The sequence below is a fragment of the Pleurodeles waltl genome, chromosome 1_2 (genome assembly GCF_031143425.1).
Source record: "Pleurodeles waltl isolate 20211129_DDA chromosome 1_2, aPleWal1.hap1.20221129, whole genome shotgun sequence".
In the NCBI taxonomy this organism is placed as follows: domain Eukaryota; kingdom Metazoa; phylum Chordata; class Amphibia; order Caudata; family Salamandridae; genus Pleurodeles; species Pleurodeles waltl.
Genome location: NC_090437.1, coordinates 1,346,341,628 through 1,346,361,832, shown reverse-complemented (window position 1 = coordinate 1,346,361,832; position 20,205 = coordinate 1,346,341,628). Strand labels below are relative to the sequence as shown.

Below are 20,205 nucleotides of genomic sequence, written 5' to 3'. Positions count from 1 at the left end.
CTGATGCTCACCCTATACCCAGGGCAGATGAGCTAATAGATACACTGGCATCTGCCAAGTATCTAAGCACCTTTGATTTGACTGCAGGGTATTGGCAGATCAAATTATCAGAGGATGCTAAAGCAAATACTGCATTTTCGACTATTGGAGGGCACTACCAATTCACAGTAATGCCCTTTGGTTTGAAAAATGCACCTGCCACTTTTCAGAGGTTGGTGAAAACAGTCCTGCAAGGGTTAGAGGCTTTTAGTGCAGCATATCTAGATGATATAGCTGTCTTTAGCTCCACCTGGGATGATCACCTGGTCCACCTATGGAAAGTTTTGGAGGCCCTGCAAAAGGCAGGCCTCACTATCAAGGCTTCAAAGTGCCAGATAGGGCAGGGGAAAGTGGTTTATCTGGGACACCTTGTAGGTGGAGAACAGATTGCACCACTTCAGGGGAAAATCCAAACTATTATAGATTGGGTTCCCCCTACAACTCGGACTCAAGTGAGAGCCTTCTTAGGCCTCACTGGGTACTACAGGAGGTTCATAAAGAACTATGGCTCCATTGCAGCCCCTCTTAATCACCTCACATCTAAGAAAATGCCTAAAAAGGTATTGTGGACAGCTAGCTGTCAGAAAGCTTTTGAGGAGCTGAAGCAGGCCATGTGCTCTGCACCTGTCCTAAAAAGCCCCTGTTACTCCAAAAAATTCATTGCCCAAACTGAATTAGGGGTAGGGGCAGTCTTATCACAACTCAATTCTGAGGGCCAGGATCAACCTGTTGCTTTTATCAGCAGGAGGTTGACCCCTAGAGAAAAGCGTTGGTCTGCCATAGAGAGGAAGGCCTTTGCTGAGGTCTGGGCACTGAAGAAGTTGAGGCCATACCTGTTTGGCACTCACTTCATTGTTCAGACAGACCACAAACCTCTACTTTGGCTAAAACAAATGAAAGGTGTAAACCCTAAATTGTTGAGGTGGTCAATATCCCTACAGGGAATGGACTATACAGTGGAACATAGACCTAGGACTACCCACTCCAATGCAGATGGACTCTCCAGATATTTCCACTTAGACAATGAAGACTCATCAGGTCATGGCTAGTCTTATTGTCCTTCGTTTGGGGGGGGGGGGGGGGGGGGGAGGGTTGTGTAGGAAAGTTCCATCTTACCTGGCATGTTACCCCCATATTTCAGTGTATATATGTTGTTTTAGTTGTATGTGTCACTGGGACCCTGCCAGCCAGGGCCCCAGTGCTCATAAGTGTGCCCTGTATGTGTTACCTGTGTTATGACTAACTGTCTCACTGAGGCTCTGCTAACCAGAACCTCAGTGGTTATGCTCTCTCATTTCTTTCCAAATTGTCACTAACAGGCTAGTGACCAACTTCACCAATTTACATTGGCATACTGGAACACCCTTATAATTCCCTAGTATATGGTACTGAGGTACCCAGGGTATTGGGGTTCCAGGAGACCCCTATGGGCTGCAGCATTTCTTATGCCACCCATAGGGAGCTCTGACAATTCTTACACAGGCCTGCCATTGCAGCCTGAGTGAAATAACGTCCACGTTATTTCACAGCCATTTACCACTGCACTTAAGTAACCTATAAGTCACCTATATGTCTAACCTTTACCTGGTAAAGGTTGGGTGCTAAGTTACTTAGTGTATGGGCACCCTGGCACTAGCCAAGGTGCCCCCACATCGTTCAGGGCAAATTCCCCTGACTTTGTGAGTGCGGGACACCATTACACGCGTGCACTATACATAGGTCACTACCTATGTATAGCGTCACAATGGTAACTCCGAACATGGCCATGTAACATGTCTAAGATCATGGAATTGTCACCCCAATGCCATTCTGGCATTGGGGAGACAATTCCATGATCCCCCGAGTCTCTAGCACAGACCGGGGTACTGCCAAACTGCCTTTCCTGGGGTTTTACTGCAGCTGCTGCTGATGCAAACCCCCCAGACAGGTTTCTGCCCTCCTGGGGTCCAGCCATGCCTGGCCCAGGAAGGCAGAACAAAGGACTTCCTCAGAGAGAGGGTGTTACACCCTCTCCCTTTGGAAAAATGTGTCAGGGCTGGGGAGGAGTAGCCTCCCCCAGCCTCTGGAAATGCTTTGATGGGCACAGATGGTGCCCATCTCTGCATAAGCCAGTCTACACCGGTTCAGGGATCCCCCAGCCCTGATCTGGCGCGAAACTGGACAAAGGAAAGGGGAGTGACCACTCCCCTGATCTGCACCTCCCCTGGGAGGTGCCCAGAGCTCCTCCAGTGTGCTCCAGACCTCTGCCATCTTGGAAACAGGGGTGCTGCTGGCACTCTGGACTGCTCTGAGTGGCCAGTGCTAGCAGGTGACGTCAGAGACTCCTTCTGATAGGCTTTTACCTGTGTTGCTAGCCTATCCTCCTTCCTAAGTAGCCAAACCTCCTTTTCTGGCTATTTAGGGTCTCTGCTTTGGGCAATTCTTTAGATAACGATTGCAAGAGCTCATCAGAGTTCCTCTGCATCTCTCTCTTCACCTTCTGCCAAGGAATCGACCGCTGACTGCTCTGGAAGCCTGCAAAACTGCAACAAAGTAGCAAAGACGACTACTGCGACCTTGTAACGCTGATCCGGCCGCCTTCTCAACTGTTTTCCTGGTGGTGCATGCTGTGGGGGTAGTCTGCCTCCTCTCTGCACTAGAAGCTCCGAAGAAATCTCCAGTGGGTCGACGGAATCTTCCCCCTGCAACCGCAGGCACTAAAGAACTGCATCACCGGTCCTCTGGGTCCCCTCTCAGCACGACGAGCGTGGTCCGTGGAACTCAGCAACTCTGTCCAAGTGACTCCCACAGTCCAGTGACTCTTCAGTCCAAGTTTGGTGGAGGTAAGTCCTTGCCTCCCCACGCTAGACTGCATTGCTGGGTACCGCGTGATTTGCAGCTGCTCCGGCTCCTGTGCACTCTTCCAGGATTTCCTTTGTGCACAGCCAAGCCTGGGTCCCCGCCACTCTAACCTGCAGTGCACAACCTCCTGAGTTGTCCTCCGGCGTCGTTGGACCTTCCTTTGTGACTTAGGGTGAGCTCCGGTTCACTCTTCTTCGTAGTGCCTGTTCCGGCACTTCTGCAGGTGCTGTATGCTTCTGAGTGGGCTCTTTGTCTTGCTGGGCGCCCCCTCTGTCTCCTCACGCAATTGGCGCCATCCTGGTCCCTCCTGGGCCACAGCAGCATCTTAAAAATCCCAACTGCGACCCTTGCAGCTAGCAAGGCTTGTTTGCGGTCTGTCTGCACAGAAACACCTCTGCAAGCTTCTTCACGATGTGGGACATCCATCCTCCAAAGGGGAAGTTCCTAGTCCTCTTCGTTCTTGCAGAATCCACAGCTTCTACCATCCGGTGACAGCTTCTTTGCACCCACAGCTGGCATTTCCTGGGCATCTGCCCACTCCCGACTTGATCGTGACTTTTGGACTTGGTCCCTTTGTTCCACAGGTACTCTTGTCCGGAAATCCATCGTTGTTGCATAGCAGGTGTTGGTCTTCCTTGCAGAATTCCCCTATCACGACTACTGTGCTTTCTGGGGAACTTAGGTGCACTTTGCACCCACTTTTCAGGGTCCTGGGGTGGGCTATTTTTCTAACCCTCACTGTTTATTTACAGTCCCAGCGACCCTCTACAAGGTCACATAGGTTTGGGGTCCATTCGTGGTTTGCATTCCACTTTTGGAGTATATGGTTTGTGTTGCCCCTGTACAACGTGCTCTCATTGCAATCTATTGTGACTGTACATTGCTTGCATTGCTTTCTATTGCTATTACTGCATATTTTTGGTATTGTGTACATATATCTTGTGTATATTTGCTATCCTCATACTGAGGATACTCACTGAGATACTTTTGGCATATTGTCATAAAAATAAAGTACCTTTATTTTTAGTATATCTGTGTATTGTGTTTTCTTATGATATTGTGCATATGACACCAGTGGTATAGTAGGAGCTTCACACGTCTCCTAGTTCAGTCTAAGCTGCTCTGCTAAGCTACCCTTTTCTATCAGCCTAAGCTGCTAGACACCTCTTCTACACTAATAAGGGATACCTGGACCTGGTGCAGAGTGTAAGTACCCCTTGGTACCCACTACAAACCAGGCCAGCCTCCTACACCACCGAACACAATACATGTAGCACGCAGGAGTAGTGTGGACAGAACGCTGAAGTACACTGAATCCATTTGGGCATGTCAGCTGACCGTTAATGCCATCGTTGATGACAGTTGCAGCCCCAGACAGACAGCTTGGCACACACAAAACATTGGCCACTTCAATGTAACAACACCCTATTCCCACAGGAAATATGATGTATGTGAAATTTGAACATATAGAGATGGTTAACCCATCTATGAGCCAGCAAAGGACTGCACATGTCGTGTCATAGTTATCTGTACATCCAACAACACTGTCCATGAATATCACATGTGTGAACCATGTTTTGATGTGTGAACATACGTAATCTATGCACATGTCGCTAACATCATACATGACGCACTTATCATTCACTTACAATACACTACATACATGTAAAATGGCAGCAGCCTGTCCTGCAAGCACAGAACAGATGGAAGTGACCTAATTCCGCCGGCATTAATAGTCATGGCAGTAGGCATCCTCAACTCCCGTACAACTTCTCATTGGCTAACATTGTTGCCTATGGGAGACTGGGGCCAATGATGATCACTGCCGGCGGTAACGCTCATGTAGGCGGCGGACATACCCGCCATTTTTTGTTGCATAGCCGACTTGACTTCTGGCACTCCTGCAAGCAAGACCTCCACTACATGAGCTGCTGTGTTCTGACTCTGGAAGCCAATATGCCACGTCCCGCAGTCGGTGGGGTCCTACCCCTGTATGGACAGTTCTATGGCACACCAGAACAGCATTTGAGTCTTATGTTACTGTCCTGTCTGATAGTGATGTGTGTGAGTCTGAAACGTGTTGGGACGACACACACAGAGTGGACGCATGCAGATGGCAAAGGAGTTAGTGCTGTACATGCACGTTTGTGTGGTCATGAGATGTGTCTGATGTATGTAGTCCTCTGGTGTTGCTGTGATACCACTCTACATGACTTTCTCCTGTCTGTGTCACCCATGCAGGTCGGTGCCCATCAGAAGAAGGGGATTTGGTGCGCCATCGCCAAGCAAGTGCGGATTCTGGGGGTCCATGCCCGGCAGAACACCCACTGCAGAAAGCGGTGGGAGGACCTGTGACCCTGGGCCCGTAAGACCGCTGAGGCCCAGCTGGGGACGTCCTCCCAACAAGGGAGGGGTGACCTTCGGACCCTGACCCCCCCCTACTGGCCCGCATTTTGGCAGTGGCCTACCCTGAGGTGGATGGGCACTTGAGGGCAGCACAGCAACCACAAAGAGGTAAGTACACACTCGCTTATGGTAGGTATGTATGGGTTTCAGTAGCCTACTAGTGAGAGAATGTAGTGTAGATCATTGGTACTTGCACATTGGCTATGGGTATGAGCCATCCTGGCAGGATTTGTCTCGATTATAGTTCCTACTAGGTGAGGGTGTTTCCTTGTGGGAAAGAATGGCGCTCAAGGCTATGAGGTGAATATTAATTTTGATCAATTTTAACACGGTGCACTCTTAGAGGACCATACCCATGATCCCCAACTGTGTGGCAAACCAAACAACTCAAAATAGTGAACAGACAAGAGGCACTTGTTAAATCAACATTAGTAAAACAGAAGGTACAATAATATATGCCAAAGTTACTGCAAATGTCCTTTGTAATAGAGCACAAAGCAAAGTATCTTAGAAATGGTGTAAGATACCAACACACAAATTGAGAGGCGAGGCAGTCTTCAGTACATTCCAAAAAGTCTTGTGTTTTTAATATCAATGTCCAAATCCAATGCAGTTAGTTTATTCAGCAAAATTTGCCAAGGGTGATGTTCCAGTCTGACCCCGCAGCCTAATAGCAATGTCCAAATTCAATCCAATCCGTTATTCTGCGACAATTGCCATAAGTGATGTTCCAATCTGACCCCACAGCCAACACGTGTTTCGTCCGGGGGATACCCCATCGACTTTGTCTGGGCTGCAATTGTATCAAAAATAAGCCTAATAACCAAATTAGAACAATCAATGATTTCATCCAGATATTGTACGAGGCTGGACTGGCTTGTAGTGAGTACCAAGGGGTACTTGCACCTTGCACCAGGCCCAGTTATCCCTTATTAGTGTATAGGGTGTCTAGCAGCATAGGCTGATAGATAATGGTAGCTTAGCAGAGCAGCTTAGGTTGAACTAGGAGACGAGTGAAGCTCCTACAGTACCACTAGTGTCACTTGCACAATATCATAAGAAAACACAATACACAGATATACTAAAAATAAAGGTACTTTATTTTTATGACAATATGCCAAAGTATCTCAGTGAGTACCCTCAGTATGAGGATAGTAATTATACACAAGTTATATGTACACAATACCAAAAATATGCAGTATAGTCTTAGAAAACAGTGCAAACAATGTATAGTTACAATAGGATGCAATGGGGACACATAGGGATAGGGGCAACACAAACCATATACTCCAAAAGTGGAATGTGAACCACGAATGGACCCCAAACCTATGTGACCGTGTAGAGGGTCGCTGGGACTATTAGAAAATAGTAAGGGTTAAAAAAAATAGCCCTCCCCAAGACCCTGAAAAGTGAGTGCAAAGTGCACTGAAGTTCCCCAAAGGACAAAGAAGTCGTGGTAGGGGAATAATGCAGGAAAGACACAAAACAGCAATGCAACAACGGTGGATTTCCAATCTAGGGTACCTGTGGAACAAGGGGACCAAGTCCAAAAGTCACAAGCAAGTCGGAGATGGGCAGATGCCCAGGAAATGCCAGCTGTGGGTGCAAAGAAGCTTCTACTGGACAGAAGAAGCTGAGGTTTCTGCAGGAACGCAAAGGGCTAGAGACTTCCCCTTTGGAGGACAGATCCCTCTCGCCTTGGAGAGTCGTGCAGAAGTGTTTTCCCGCCGAAAGACCGCCAACAAGCCTTGCTAGCTGCAAATCGTGCGGTAAGCATTTTTGGATGCTGCTATGGCCCAGGAGGGACCAGGATGTCGCAAATTGCGTCAGGAGAGAGAGGGGACGTCGAGCAAGACAAGGAGCCCTCTCAGCAGCAGGTAGCACCCGGAGAAGTACCAGAAACAGGCACTACGAGGATGCGTGAAACGGTGCTCGCCGAAGTTGCACAAAGGAGTCCCACGTCGCCGGAGACCAACTTAGAAAGTCGTGCAATGCAGGTTAGAGTGCCGTGGACCCAGGCTTGGCTGTGCACAAAGGATTTCCGCCGGAAGTGCACGGAAGCCGGAGTAGTTGCAAACGACGCGGTTTCCAACAATGCAGTCTGGCGTGGGGAGGCAAGGACTTACCTCCACCAAACTTGGACTGAAGAGTCACTGGACTGTGGGAGTCACTTGGACAGAGTTGCTGGATTCAAGGGACCTCGCTCGTCGTGCTGAGAGGAGACCCAAGGGACCGGTAATGCAGCTTTTTGGTGCCTGCGATAGCAGGGGGAAGATTCCGTCGACCCTCGGGAGATTTCTTCGGAGCTTCTAGTGCAGAGAGGAGGCAGACTACCCCCACAGCATGCACCACCAGGAAAACAGTCGAGAAGGCGGCAGGATCAGCGTTACAGAGTTGCAGTAGTCGTCTTTGCTACTATGTTGCAGTTTTGCAGGCTTCCAGCGCGGTCAGCAGTCGATTCCTTGGCAGAAGGTGAAGAGAGAGATGCAGAGGAACTCTGATGAGCTCTTGCATTCGTTATCTAAAGTTTCCCCAGAGACAGAGACCCTAAATAGCCAGAAAAGAGGGTTTGGCTACCTAGGAGAGATGATAGGCTAGCAACACCTGAAAGAGCCTATCAGAAGGAGTCTCTGACGTCACCTGGTGGCACTGGCCACTCAGAGCAGTCCAGTGTGCCAGCAGCACCTCTGTTTCCAAGATGGCAGAGGTCTGGAGCACACTGGAGGAGCTCTGGACACTTCCCAGGGGAGGTGCAGGTCAGGGGAGTGGTCACTCCCCTTTCCTTTGTCCAGTTTCGCGCCAGAGCAGGGCTAAGGGGTCCCTGAACCGGTGTAGACTGGCTTATGCAGAATTGGGCACAAATGTGTCCAAGAAAGCATTTCCAGAGGCTGGGGGAGGCTACTCCTCCCCTGCCTTCACACCATTTTCCAAAGGGAGAGGGTGTAACACCCTCTCTCAGAGGAAGTCCTTTGTTCTGCCATCCTGGGACAAGCCTGGCTTGACCCCAGGAGGGCAGAAACCTGTCTGAGGGGTTGGCAGCAGCAGCTGCAGTGAAACCCCTGAAAGGGCAGTTTGGCAGTACCCGGGTCTGAGCTACAGACCCGTGGGATCATGGGATTGTACCAACAATGCCAGGATGGCATAGAGGGGGCAATTCCATGATCTTAGACATGTTACATGGCCATATTCGGAGTTACCATTGTGAAGCTGCACATAGGTGTAGGCACCTATGTGTAGTGCACGCATGTAATGGTGTCCCCGCACTCACAAAGTCTGGGGAATTGGCCCTGAACAATGTGGGGGCACCTTGGCTAGTGCCAGTGTGCCCTCACACTAAGTAACTTTGCACCTAACCTTTACCAGGTAAAGGTTAGACATATAGGTGACTTATAAGTTACATAAGTGCAGTGAAAATGGCTTTGAAATAATGTGTGCATTATTTCACTCAGGCTGCAGTGGCAGGCCTGTGTAAGAATTGTCAGAGCTCCCTATGGGTGGCAAAAGAAATGCTGCAGCCCATAGGGATCTGCTGGAACCCCAATACACTGGGTACCTCAGTACCATATACTAGGGGATTATAAGGGTGTTCCAGTATGCCAATGTGAATTGGTAAAATGGGTCACTAGCCTGTTAGTGACAATTTGAAAGAAATGAGAGAGCATAACCACTGAGGTTCTGGTTAGCAGATCCTCAGTGAGACAGTTAGGCATCACACAGGGAACACATACATATAGGCCACAAACGTATGAGCACTGGGGTCCTGGCTAGCAGGGTCCCAGTGACACATAACAAACATACTGAAAACATAGGGTTTTCACTATGAGCACTGGGCCCTGGCTAGCAGGATCCCAGTGAGACAGTGAAAACACCCTGACATACACTCACAAACAGGCCAAAAGTGGGGGTAACAAGGCTAGAAAGAGGCTACTTTCTCACAGATATGCATGTCGATTTTGAGGTTGTTACTCTGTGTAAATGATGGTTAGGTATTGACCCATTGCACCCGTACTTTCTCGCCAACCCTCCCTCTTCCTCTGTTTCTGTGTGCATCAGCATCATCAGGCGAAGGAGAAGGGGCACCGGCGAGTGGGGAAGCTGCTGCCCATGGGACCCCGTAGGACAGAGGGTGAGGGGAGTGCCACAGGGGAGACCAGATCAACATCACCCTCGGATTCCTCATCCAATGGACGCTCCCTGGCGGTGGCGGACCCATTTGGGACCAGCCCAGCAACATCCATGTCCACCCTTACCAGCACTGTCCTCCCTGTAGATCCCCACCCAGTTGCCCTGCCGGAGTCTCCTTCGCCGCAGGCACCTCTGCCCCTGTCCCAGTCAGCCCTGCTGCCCTCAATGATGAGGCTATTGACCTCCTGAGGTCCATCTCTGTGGGACAATCAACCATTGTGAATGCCATCCAGGGACTGACATCACAGATGCAATAGACAAATGCCTACCTAGAAGGCATTCACTGTGCCCTGACTGGCCTGCAGAGATTCTTTCAGGCTCTGGCCTCCTCGTTGCTGGCAGCCAGTGTCCCTTCATCTTCTGTACCCACTCCAGCTACCTGTGCCCAATCCCACACACATCCAGAGCACACAGTCAGGCTATCATTCATCCACCTCAATAGACATGGTTCACAAAGACAAACACAGGCACCACAAGTCAAACCACTGCCATGTGCACAGATAACAGACACATGCAGACACAACAACATCCACTTCCTACACAGACTTCCCAGCCACCTCCTCCCTCACAGACACTACACCACTCAAACCTGCTATCAACACATCAACACTCCCAGATCTAGCCACCAGTTGCCTCATGCCTACCATCACCACAATAGCAGATACCCATACATCCACTCCATACACCATATACACATTCACCACGACTACCAGCACCTCCACATGCAGTACATCCACCTTGCATGCAGACACCACCCCAACAGACACTTGCACATCCACCCTGGCATCTCCCTTCCTTCCTCCCAGTACAACTAAACGCCCGCACTCACCCACCCAAAAGACACCCAGCACACACATGGCATCCACCCATGCATCAGAACCCAAGGCACATACACACCTCTCAAGCATTCCATCTCCTTCCACACCCAAATGTTTTTTTCCCATGACCGCCCTTGTGTTCCTAAAAAAAGATTCCTCTATGAGTTTGTCCTATTCCCTCCCACTGACCCAGTCTCTGTTTTTCCAATACACCCTGCTACCCTCTCCAAACTCAGTCCTTCCACCTCCCACTCCCACAGCAAAGACTTCGACCCCTACAAATACGAGGGTCACCCCTTCAAACCTCAAACCATACCTCACCCCCCTATCACCCTGGAGGTGCCTGCCTGGCCCATTGATGCCCCTGCCATGGGGAGGCCACTTTGCAGTCAGGGGTAAAGTTGGGCCCAGAGACATTGCCCAGTGTGCCTGGGGCATTGTGAACACTTGGACTGGCCAGTAGGCCCATTTTGTATATAGTTTTTTTCCCAATCATTTTTTATATATTTATTATATCTGCACCACTTAACCATTGGTCTCGATGGTTACAAACTTGTCCTGCCTTTCCTTCCACATGTATGTGTTGTATATGTGCGATTGGTGTGTGTCTTCTGTGTATGTGGTGTGTTTGTGTAGCAGCATGAGTTGTGTGGGTGAGTTGTGCTATGGGCTTGTTGTGATGTGTTGGTGTTGTGTGACATTGTGAGGTAGTGGTGTGTGTTTTGTGATGCATCTGTGATGTATTTTGTGTGTTGGGTGGACATGGCGTGTGATCTGACACGTTGTTTGGCAGTGTTATTGTTTGTATTGGTTGTGTGCTGTTGTTACGTGTTGCTGCCAGTATGTTTTTTCCTGTAGAGGTGTGCGGTGTGCCTCTCTGACAATGTGTTTGTGTGGTTACCATGGTTTTGTCGTTGTGTGACTCGTGGTGTTGTCTTTAGATGCGTTTAACAGTGGCGGTGGTGTGTGTGTGCAGTGTGGTGTGTGTATGGCACGTGTATGTTGGCTATGGTGTGTGTTGTTTGTGTGTGAGTGTGTGTATGTAGATGTTTGTGTGTTTATATGGGTGTATGTTTGCGTGTGTGGCTAGCTGTACAGGGGTTGTGTGTTGTGAATGGGTGTGTACTGATCGCCTTTCCTCCAGTGTGTGCTAGGCGGGTGTACTTACGGTGGTGGTCTTCGTCGCCATCTCTGGTTCTGGAGTAGTATAGCCAACAGGAGCAGTGGGAAGACTTCAAGTTCGGGTTCCATAGTGGCTGTGGATGTGTCTGTGTTCCTGAAGGTGAGTGTCTCCTTTTATGTTGTTCGTTTCTGCAAGGCTTTTTGTGGCAGTGAAACCGCCCCGTAAATCCTTGTGGTGTGCAACCTCGTAATATGGTCGGCGGAAACATGGTCTTGCCTGACCTGAAAAGGCCTGCAGCCAGCCACGGTGGTCCGTCCGCACTGGCAGTGTATTCGCTGTGTTCTGTTGAGAACACTACCATTATTATAATAGGGCAGTCTTCTCCATCGGGCTGCCGGTGGTGCGACCGCCATCGCCATCTTGTCGGTCATAGGACCGCCAAAATCGTAATGACCACCAAAGAGATGGTCATTCCAGACATGCTTCCTCTCATATCAGCCCATAAATAGGTTGACATAGGAGAGAGCAAACATGGAACCCCTCGCCTTGCCTTGTTTTTGTTAATAGAGTCTATCTTGATATTAAAAAAAAGTTATTCACAAGGACATACTTCGTAAGATCCAAAAACATTCTTGAATGTGCTAAATAGATATCCTATTTCATAAGCAAAAAATAGATTTGACTGCATCTAACTCTTGTCATGCTCTATACTAGTAAATAAACTTTACACATCCATTGCGATTAGAAGATACTCATAGCCCCATGGTATATCCATGATTTAGTTTAACATATCCTTGGTGTTTTTGATGTACAAGGGAAGAGTAGACAACTTAGGTGGTGCCAAATAGACATCCGTATACTCCAACATTACCCCCCTCATCAGCCTGTCTGATAATTCATGAGCTATCCTCCTTCAAACTCTTCAGTGCCGCAAACTCATCTTTAGTCAGATTAGAATGTTGCTTTACATTCGTAAATGCACCAAACTCTTTCAGCACCAAATCATACAAATATCAATCACATTATCCATTTGCATTTCAGGAGTAAACCTAGTTCTGTATTTGAGACCACTTTCTTTTGGTGATCTTAACCTATTTCAAACTTTCTGGCTAGATCTTTAAAATCCGTATATGTACCACCCTCCAAACTCATCAGTGTGATTGTATCTAACAAATCTTTTATACTGTTATATCCTTTTAATCTCCACGTGTGACCTTTGTTCTGACAACCTGTCAAAAAAGTTTTTTAGTTTCAATCTATGACCAAATCTCAATAAATCAACTTTAATCTGTAGTTCGTTGAGAGATTTCAAAAGAGCAAAGCCTAGTCCTCCATTCAAAAGATCCAATTCACTCTTATCTAAGGATCTATCCGATAAGTTTGCCACTATACTTTCTCCTTGAAATCCCCTTTCCTTTGTGCTCTTGCTCCTACTCCCTCTTTTTCAAGGTCTCTTCTGTTGTTCCTACTCTTAGCCCCTCTTTTACTTCTCTGTAGTTTGTCTGGTTGACCTTGTGAGCCCTGACGTGTCCTTCGTTTCACTGTTCCAACAATCTTATATGCCTCAATTCCTCTAAAAAAGCGAGTGATGTCATCAATACATTATCACTGTTGAAACCATCTCTTCGCTAGACATAGAAATATCCGAGTCAGATCCAATTAAATTATCCTTCTGAGCTGGATAATGTACTGACACTCGGATCTCAATATTATGTTTAGTAGTTCCTTCACTATCTTCACTTTTCTTAGAAAAAGGCACTGTTGTATCTGCGTGCATGGGTATACACTCTTCCAGACAAATAGTCCCCTTCATCACATAAAAACTTAGATTTCTCCCTTATTGCTGATCTCTTCTTGAAATTTCGACATCACCTCTTCTTGTATAGTAAACTACTTTTCTGTGTTCTCTGGACACTTAAGGTCCATAATCTCTTGTTTCTCATCTTTTATCTCCTTAGAAATTTTCAATCTTTGTGCATCTTCCTGCTCTGTAAGCATACACATAAGATCTGTGGAGGTTTCTTGCATTATCTAAATCTTCAACAGCGGGAAAGATGTTGATCCTAACACCCGTAGGTATAGGATCAACCTCTAGATAGTTTTTCAGGGTTAGCCACCATTTCGATGATTCTCATTTAGTCAGTCTCTCCAATGTAATGAATAATCCTTGAGTCCTTTTGATTTTGAGCCATCTTTACTCATTTTATTTTCAGATGCTTTGGAAAGGAGTTCATGGACCAACTCCTTGCGTCTACCTATATATTTTGCCTTAATGATAAATTGTTGTTAATTCCAGATTAGTAATCCAATTAAATCCAAAAGTTGAAACGTTGGCTGCCATGCTACTCCTGTGCTACAAATTACACAGTTAAAGAAGGTCCAGAGAAAACTTCCCCTGCTCCTCTCCTCCAGCACCAAGACCCTCACTGGTGCAACTCAAAGTACATTTTCTGTTTGTTGAAGGAGGCATACATCATAGCAGAAAATGTTTCCAATAATAATGCTCATTTCCCACACTAAAATAGTTTACAGTTTGTATTTTTAAAAATGAATGCACTTTTTTTTCTTCGAAGAGATTGTTTCGATGTCTCCTTAAGGACCCGTGCTTTCTGTGTTGGTTGTAGAACATGTACCTAAATCTAGAAGTACGAATGGCTTTCCCTTCTCCTACACAGGCGGGCAGTGCCTTCCTGAACATGTGGGCGACGTGCCGGAGGCTCTCATCCAGCACATCCAGCTCAGACACCCGAGCAAAGTGTCCCCTCCACTGCCCACAGGCGTATTGGCGAAGCTGATGATGGTGACACCTGGTAGGCAGCGCTCTTTGTGATTAGTGGATTGCATGTTTGAATATCATAAACCATCAGAGTGGACGCATGGACACCTCATTGTTCAAGATGTTCTCTGCAATGTCTCTTCCAGGGTGCACATACATTGCTTGTGAGGTGATTGGCACTTTATACAGCAGAGAGTATAATGAAACCTCTGGTCCTGGAGTTCATGTTCTACAAGAAAGTACTCGAATGGGACAATGTGTAAAGCACACTGGTTTAGTGAATTCTGGTCCTGAATGCTGCTGCCCTAGCCCCGTTAGACAGTTACCAGGCTCTGTAGCTCTGCAGGAGAGATCATTTAATATTTAGGTTCTTTGCATGTCTTGATAAATCTGAATATTAGTATTACCACAGTTGTTTTTAAGGAGGTTATTGCAATGTCTTTAACATAGTGCCTTTACAGCTACAGCGGTTGGCTTACACTTTTTGTGAGTTGCCAAACAGGTTGGTGCTAAGAGCTAAGACAGGCCGCAGGAAGGTATTTTCTAATCTCCTTGGTACATTCTCAGGGTCTTCCTTATTCACAAATCAGTAGATGTCCTGTAGTTGGTAGGTAATCCTGGTAGAGGAACTTACCAGCATAAGCAGGCAAAACAAACAAACAAGTTATGACCTACACAGCTCCTAAAACCTACGTAGAGAGAGTATGTGTTACACATGCGCCAAACCTTTCGGACTCCCTGCAGGATTTAGTTTTATTTGTTGTGAGTTCCTCACATTCTTCCCCCAAAGAGAGCACAAACAAATCCACCTTGAGTGAAATGCACTAGACATGTGGTATTTGCACCTATTCCGAAGACCCTAATATTTTATGTAGAACGCACTCCTAAAATATGCGTCGAGGTGGCATGTAAGCAGAAATGTTAACTTGATATTTCCTTGCCACACGATGTGGCGAAGTTTGTGGCGGTGTCTCTTGTATTACAGGATATGGTGAAGGATATTCAGGAACATTATGCTTGTGCACCATCCTCAAAAAAATAGTCAGCATTTTAGGGCCATATGTATGAAAGCTTTTTCCCATAGACACAGAATGGGTAAAATCCTTTCGTACATCTGGCCCTTAATCCACAAAATGACCGATCACCTTACTGCACAAACCCAAATGTAAAATCATTCTGCATGAATTACTTGACACTTCCCCAGAAGCCAGTATTCATTAATCGGCGCCGCTCTCTCATTTCAGACAAAGGCCTGCCGGGAAGAGATGGAAAAAAGACATCCCTTGTGTTAGGCCTGTCATGCTTGGCGTGGTTTTCCCTGACATTTTTGCCTTCGGACCTCCTATTTTTGTTGAATTTGTTTTTGCTGGCTTTATGACTCTGGCAACTTTATACTGCTAATCAGTGCTAAAGTGCATGTGTTCTTTCCCTAAATTATGGTAACTGGCTTATCCTTTGTTAGACCTGACAGCCTTAGGGTTGTCATCCCCCAACTTTGTTCCTGCCTCCCTCCACTTTTCTGACCCTGTTTTTACTGGTTGTTGGACTCTGCACACTTTACCACTACTAACCAGTGCTAAAGTGCATATGCTCTCTCCCTTCAAACATAGCTCATACCCAGGTGGAATATTTAATTTACCTGTCATTAGTAAAGTGCACTATATGTACCCAGGGCCTGTAAATTAAATTCTACTATTGAGCCTGCAGGCAGATAGTGCCACCCACTTAAGTAGCCCCTTAACCATGTCTCAGGCCTGCCATTGCAAGGCCTGTATGTGCAGTTTCACTGCCACTTCAACTTGGCATTTAAAACTACTTACCAAGTCATAAACTCCCCTTTTTCTACATAGAAGTCACCCCTACGTTAGGCCCTAGGTAACCCATAGGGCAGGGTGCTATGTAAGTAAAAGGCAGAACATGTACTTATGTGTTTTACATGTCCTGGTAGTGAAAAACTCACCAATTCGTTTTCCACTACCGTGAGGCCTGCTCCTCTCGTAGACTAGTGTAGGAAAGTACTATCTTGCCCAGCATGTTACCCCCATATTTCACTGTATATATGTTGTCTTAGTCTATGTGTCACTGGGACCCTGTCAGGCAGGGGCCCAGTGCTCATAAGTATGTGCACTGTATGTGTTCCCTGTGTGATGCCCAACTGTCTCACTGAGGCTCTGCTAACCAGAACCTCAGTGGTTATGCTCTCTCTGCTTTCCAAGGAGATCCCTATGGGCTGCAGCATTTCTTTTGCCACCCATAGGAAGCTCAGACAATTCTTACACAGGACTGCCACTGCAGCCTGAGTGAAATAACGTCCACGTCATTTCACAGCCATTTTTCATTGCACATAAGTAACTTGTAAGTCACATATATGTCTAACCCTCACTTGGTGAAGGTTAGGTGCCAAGTTACTGAGTGTGTGGGCACCCTGGCACTAGCCAAGGTGCCCCCACATAGTGCAGGGCAAATTCCCTGAACTTTGTGAGTGCGGGGACACCATTACACGCGTGCACTACACATAGGTCACTACCTATGTGTAGCGTCACTATGGTAACTCCGAACATGGCCATGTAACATGTCTAAGATCATGGAATTGTCACCCCATTACCATTCTGGTGTTGGAAGGACAATTCCATGATCCCCGGGTCTCTAGCACAGAACCCGGGTACTGCCTAACTGCCTTTCCGGGGTTTCCACTGCAGCTGCTGCCAATTCCTCAGACAGGTTTCTGCCCTCCTGGGGTCTGGGCAGCCCAGTCCCAGGAAGGCAGAACAAAGGATTTCATCTGAGAGAGGGTGTTACACCCTCTCCCTTTGGAAATAGGTGTGAAGGGCTGGGGAGGAGTAGCCTCCCCCAGCCTCTGGAAATGCTTTGATGGGCACTGATGGTGCCCATCTCTGCATAGGCCAGTCTACACCGGTTCAGGGATCCCCCAGCCCTGCTCTGGCACGAAACTGGACAAAGGAAAGGGGAGTGACCACTCCCCTGACCTGCACCTCCCAGGGGAGGTGCCCAGAGCTCCTCCAGTGTGTCCCAGACCTCTGCCATCTTGGATTCAGAGGTGTTGGGGCACAATGGACTGCTCTGAGTGGCCAGTGCCAGCAGGTGATGTCAGAGCCCCCCCTGATAGGTTCTTACCTCTCTTGGTAGCCAAACCTCCTTTTCTGGCTATTTAGGGTCTCTCCTCAGGGCTATTCCTCAGATAACAAATGCAAGAGCTCACCAGAGTTCCTCTGCACTTCCCTCTTCGATTTCTGCCAAGAATCGACCGCTGACTGCTCCAGGACGCCTGCAAAACCGCAACAAAGTAGCAAGACGACTACCAGCAACATTGTAGCGCCTCATCCTGCCGGCTTTCTCGACTGTTTCCTGGTGGTGCATGCTCTGAGGGCTGTCTGCCTTCACCCTGCACTGGAAGCCAAGAAGAAATCTCCCGTGGGTCGACGGAATCTTCCCCCTGCTAACGCAGGCACCAAACTTCTGCATCACCGGTCCTCTGGGTCCTGACGAGCATGGTCCCTGGAACACAGGAGCTGGGTCCAAATGTCTCCCACAGTCCAGTGGCCCTTCTGTCCAAAGTTGGTGGAGGTAAGTCCTTGCCTTCCTGCCCCAGACAGCAAACCTGTGTACTGCGTGATTTTCAGCTGCTCCAGCTTCTGCGCACTTTTCCAAGGATTCCTTTGTGCACAGCCTAGCCTGGGTCCCCAGCACTCCGTCCTGCAGTGCTCAACCCGCTGAGTTGGACTCCGACGTCGTGGGACCCTCCTTTGTGGGTCTGAGTCAACCGTTGTCCTTAGATCTTCTAAATGCCTGCTCCAGTACTTCTGCGGGTGCTGCCTGCTTCTGTGGGGGCTCTCTGAGTTGCTGAGCGCCCCCTCTGTCTCCTCCTCCAAGGGGCGACATCCTGGTCCTTCCTGGTCCCTAGCAGCACCAAAATCCTCAACCGCGACTTTTGCAGCTAGCAAGGCTTGTTTATGGTATTTCTGCCTGGAAACACTTCTGCAACCTCTAGCACGCCGTGGGACATCTTCCATCCAAAGGAGAAGTTCCTAGCCCTTTTCGTTGTTGCAGAATCTTCGGCTTCTTCCACCCGGAGGCAGCCCTTCTGCACCTTTATCCAGGGTTTTCTGGGCTCCTGCCCCCCCCACCCCCGGACACTTTTGTGACTCTTGGACTTGGTCCCCTTGCTTTACAGGTCCTCAGGTCCAGGAATCCGTCTTCAGTGTTTTGCTGGTGCTTGTGGTTCTTGCAGAATCCCCTATCACGACTATTGTGTCTTTCTGGGGTAGTAGGGTAACTTTACTCCTACCTTGTAGGGTCTTGGGGTGGGGTATCTTGGACACCCTTACTGTTTTCTTACAGTCCCAGCGACCCTCTACAACCTCCCATAGGTCTGGTGTCCATTTGTGATTCGCATTCCACTTTTGGAGTATATGGTTTGTGTTGCACCTAGACCTATGTCTACCTATTGCATCCTATTGTGATTCTACATTGTTTGCACTACTTTTCTTGCTGTTACTTACCTGTTTTGGGTTTGTGTACATATAATTTTTGTATATTACTTACCTCCTAAGTAAGGGTATCCTCTGAGATACTTTGGCATATTGTCACTTAAATAAAGTACTTTTATTTTTAGTAACTCTGAGTATTGTGTTTCTTATGATATAGTGCTATATGATATAAGTGGTATAGTAGGAGCTTTGCGTGTCTCCTAGTTCAGCCTAAGCTGCTTTGCCATAGCTACCTTCTATCAGCCTAAACTGCTAGAAACACCTCTATTCTACTAATAAGGGATAACTGGACCTGGCACAAGGTACCCACTATGTCAGGCCAGCCTCCTACAACTGAATATACACCTTAAACAACATTGTTTCCTCTGCAGTAGACATAGTACTGAGCGGCAGGTCCTCTTTATACCATGGACAGAGTCAACTACAATACATTATGCAGTTAGGTTGGACACTACGAACACTGAAAGCAGGTCATGTTCCCTGGCAACACGTTACTGTGAAGGACATATTTTCTACATTTAATTTAACGCAACAACAACAAAGCTAAAAAAGAAGCAACCTATGTCATGTTAAATATTGAGAAATTAGAAAAGTTGCCTTTCACTGTGGCTAAAATACCATCTGCTGCAGGAATGTACTTTTTCCTCCTACACGACAGAGGGAAGTAGCTGAGATTTGGCCTCATATTGCTACTTCAAATGTGAATTCTGATAAGTTGAGCAGACTCGAGGCTTTATTGTTTCAAAAAAATGTGGCACTTTCATCTGCACGCAAGACCTATGCGCTTCAGGTTGCAAGGTCATCCGCAGAGATACAGTCCCTTTTAAGTACTAACTTTCTAGACACTCTGGTGAACTTGTGGGTTGGATATTTAATGCGTCCAGTACTACTGGGATCGCACATTTTTTTAAGGCTGTTGGTTCTGGTTTTGTTCACACTTTCTCCTCTATATTTGGCTTAACACCTTTAGCCATCCATTCAATATTTTCCAGTATTTTCGGGGGTTTCCGATAACTTGGCTATAATAGGTGGCATCTTGCAATTGCAACTTTTTCTGCGCAATGGCTGTCCCTTTACAAGAAGGAGGACTGAAAGCGTTTCCACCAGCGCAGCTGTTTTGTGAACGCATGATGCAGTACTTTGGAGCACCACTCCTGGAGCAATTGGAGTGTGACTGGTCTCTGTCATTCAGACCGGTTTTGCATTGTGTGCAGTCTATGTTTCGGTGCCTCTGGTGCCCTTTTCAATGTGCGCTGAAAGTTTGTCTCTCTACGCAGCGCTTGCTTTCATTGGATGCTGATCTGTTGATGTTCTCGCTGAGGGCTCATTACTAGACATGCACCTTGAGGGTGAGTTTGCTACAGGAAGCTGTTAATGAGTTGCCCTTTGTGGATCATGCAGCTCTAAACTCACTGTTGGGCGCACCACGGAATGTTGCTGCGTCGGCCGAAGTCCAGGCTTTTGAACATGAATGCTCCTTGGTGAGGAACTTCTTACCTTACCACGTGC

At 47.6% G+C, this 20,205-nt stretch overlaps 1 protein-coding gene across 4 annotated transcripts in view; it reads left to right on the top strand.

Moving 5' to 3' along the window:
* Nucleotides 1-20,205, top strand: part of LOC138252556 (zinc finger protein 135-like) — a 226,431-nt gene that overhangs the window by 184,175 nt on the left and 22,051 nt on the right. The window contains exon 3 of one of the 4 annotated variants that reach the window (XM_069205749.1): nucleotides 14,088-14,222. The exons of 1 other annotated variant lie outside the window; for it this stretch is intronic. In XM_069205749.1, the coding sequence (XP_069061850.1) occupies nucleotides 14,088-14,222 (135 nt within the window). Of the gene's footprint in view, nucleotides 1-5,121; nucleotides 5,395-14,036; nucleotides 14,223-20,205 lie in introns of all 4 variants that reach the window. 2 more of the 4 variants (XM_069205748.1, XM_069205751.1) reach the window with 2 other exon arrangements.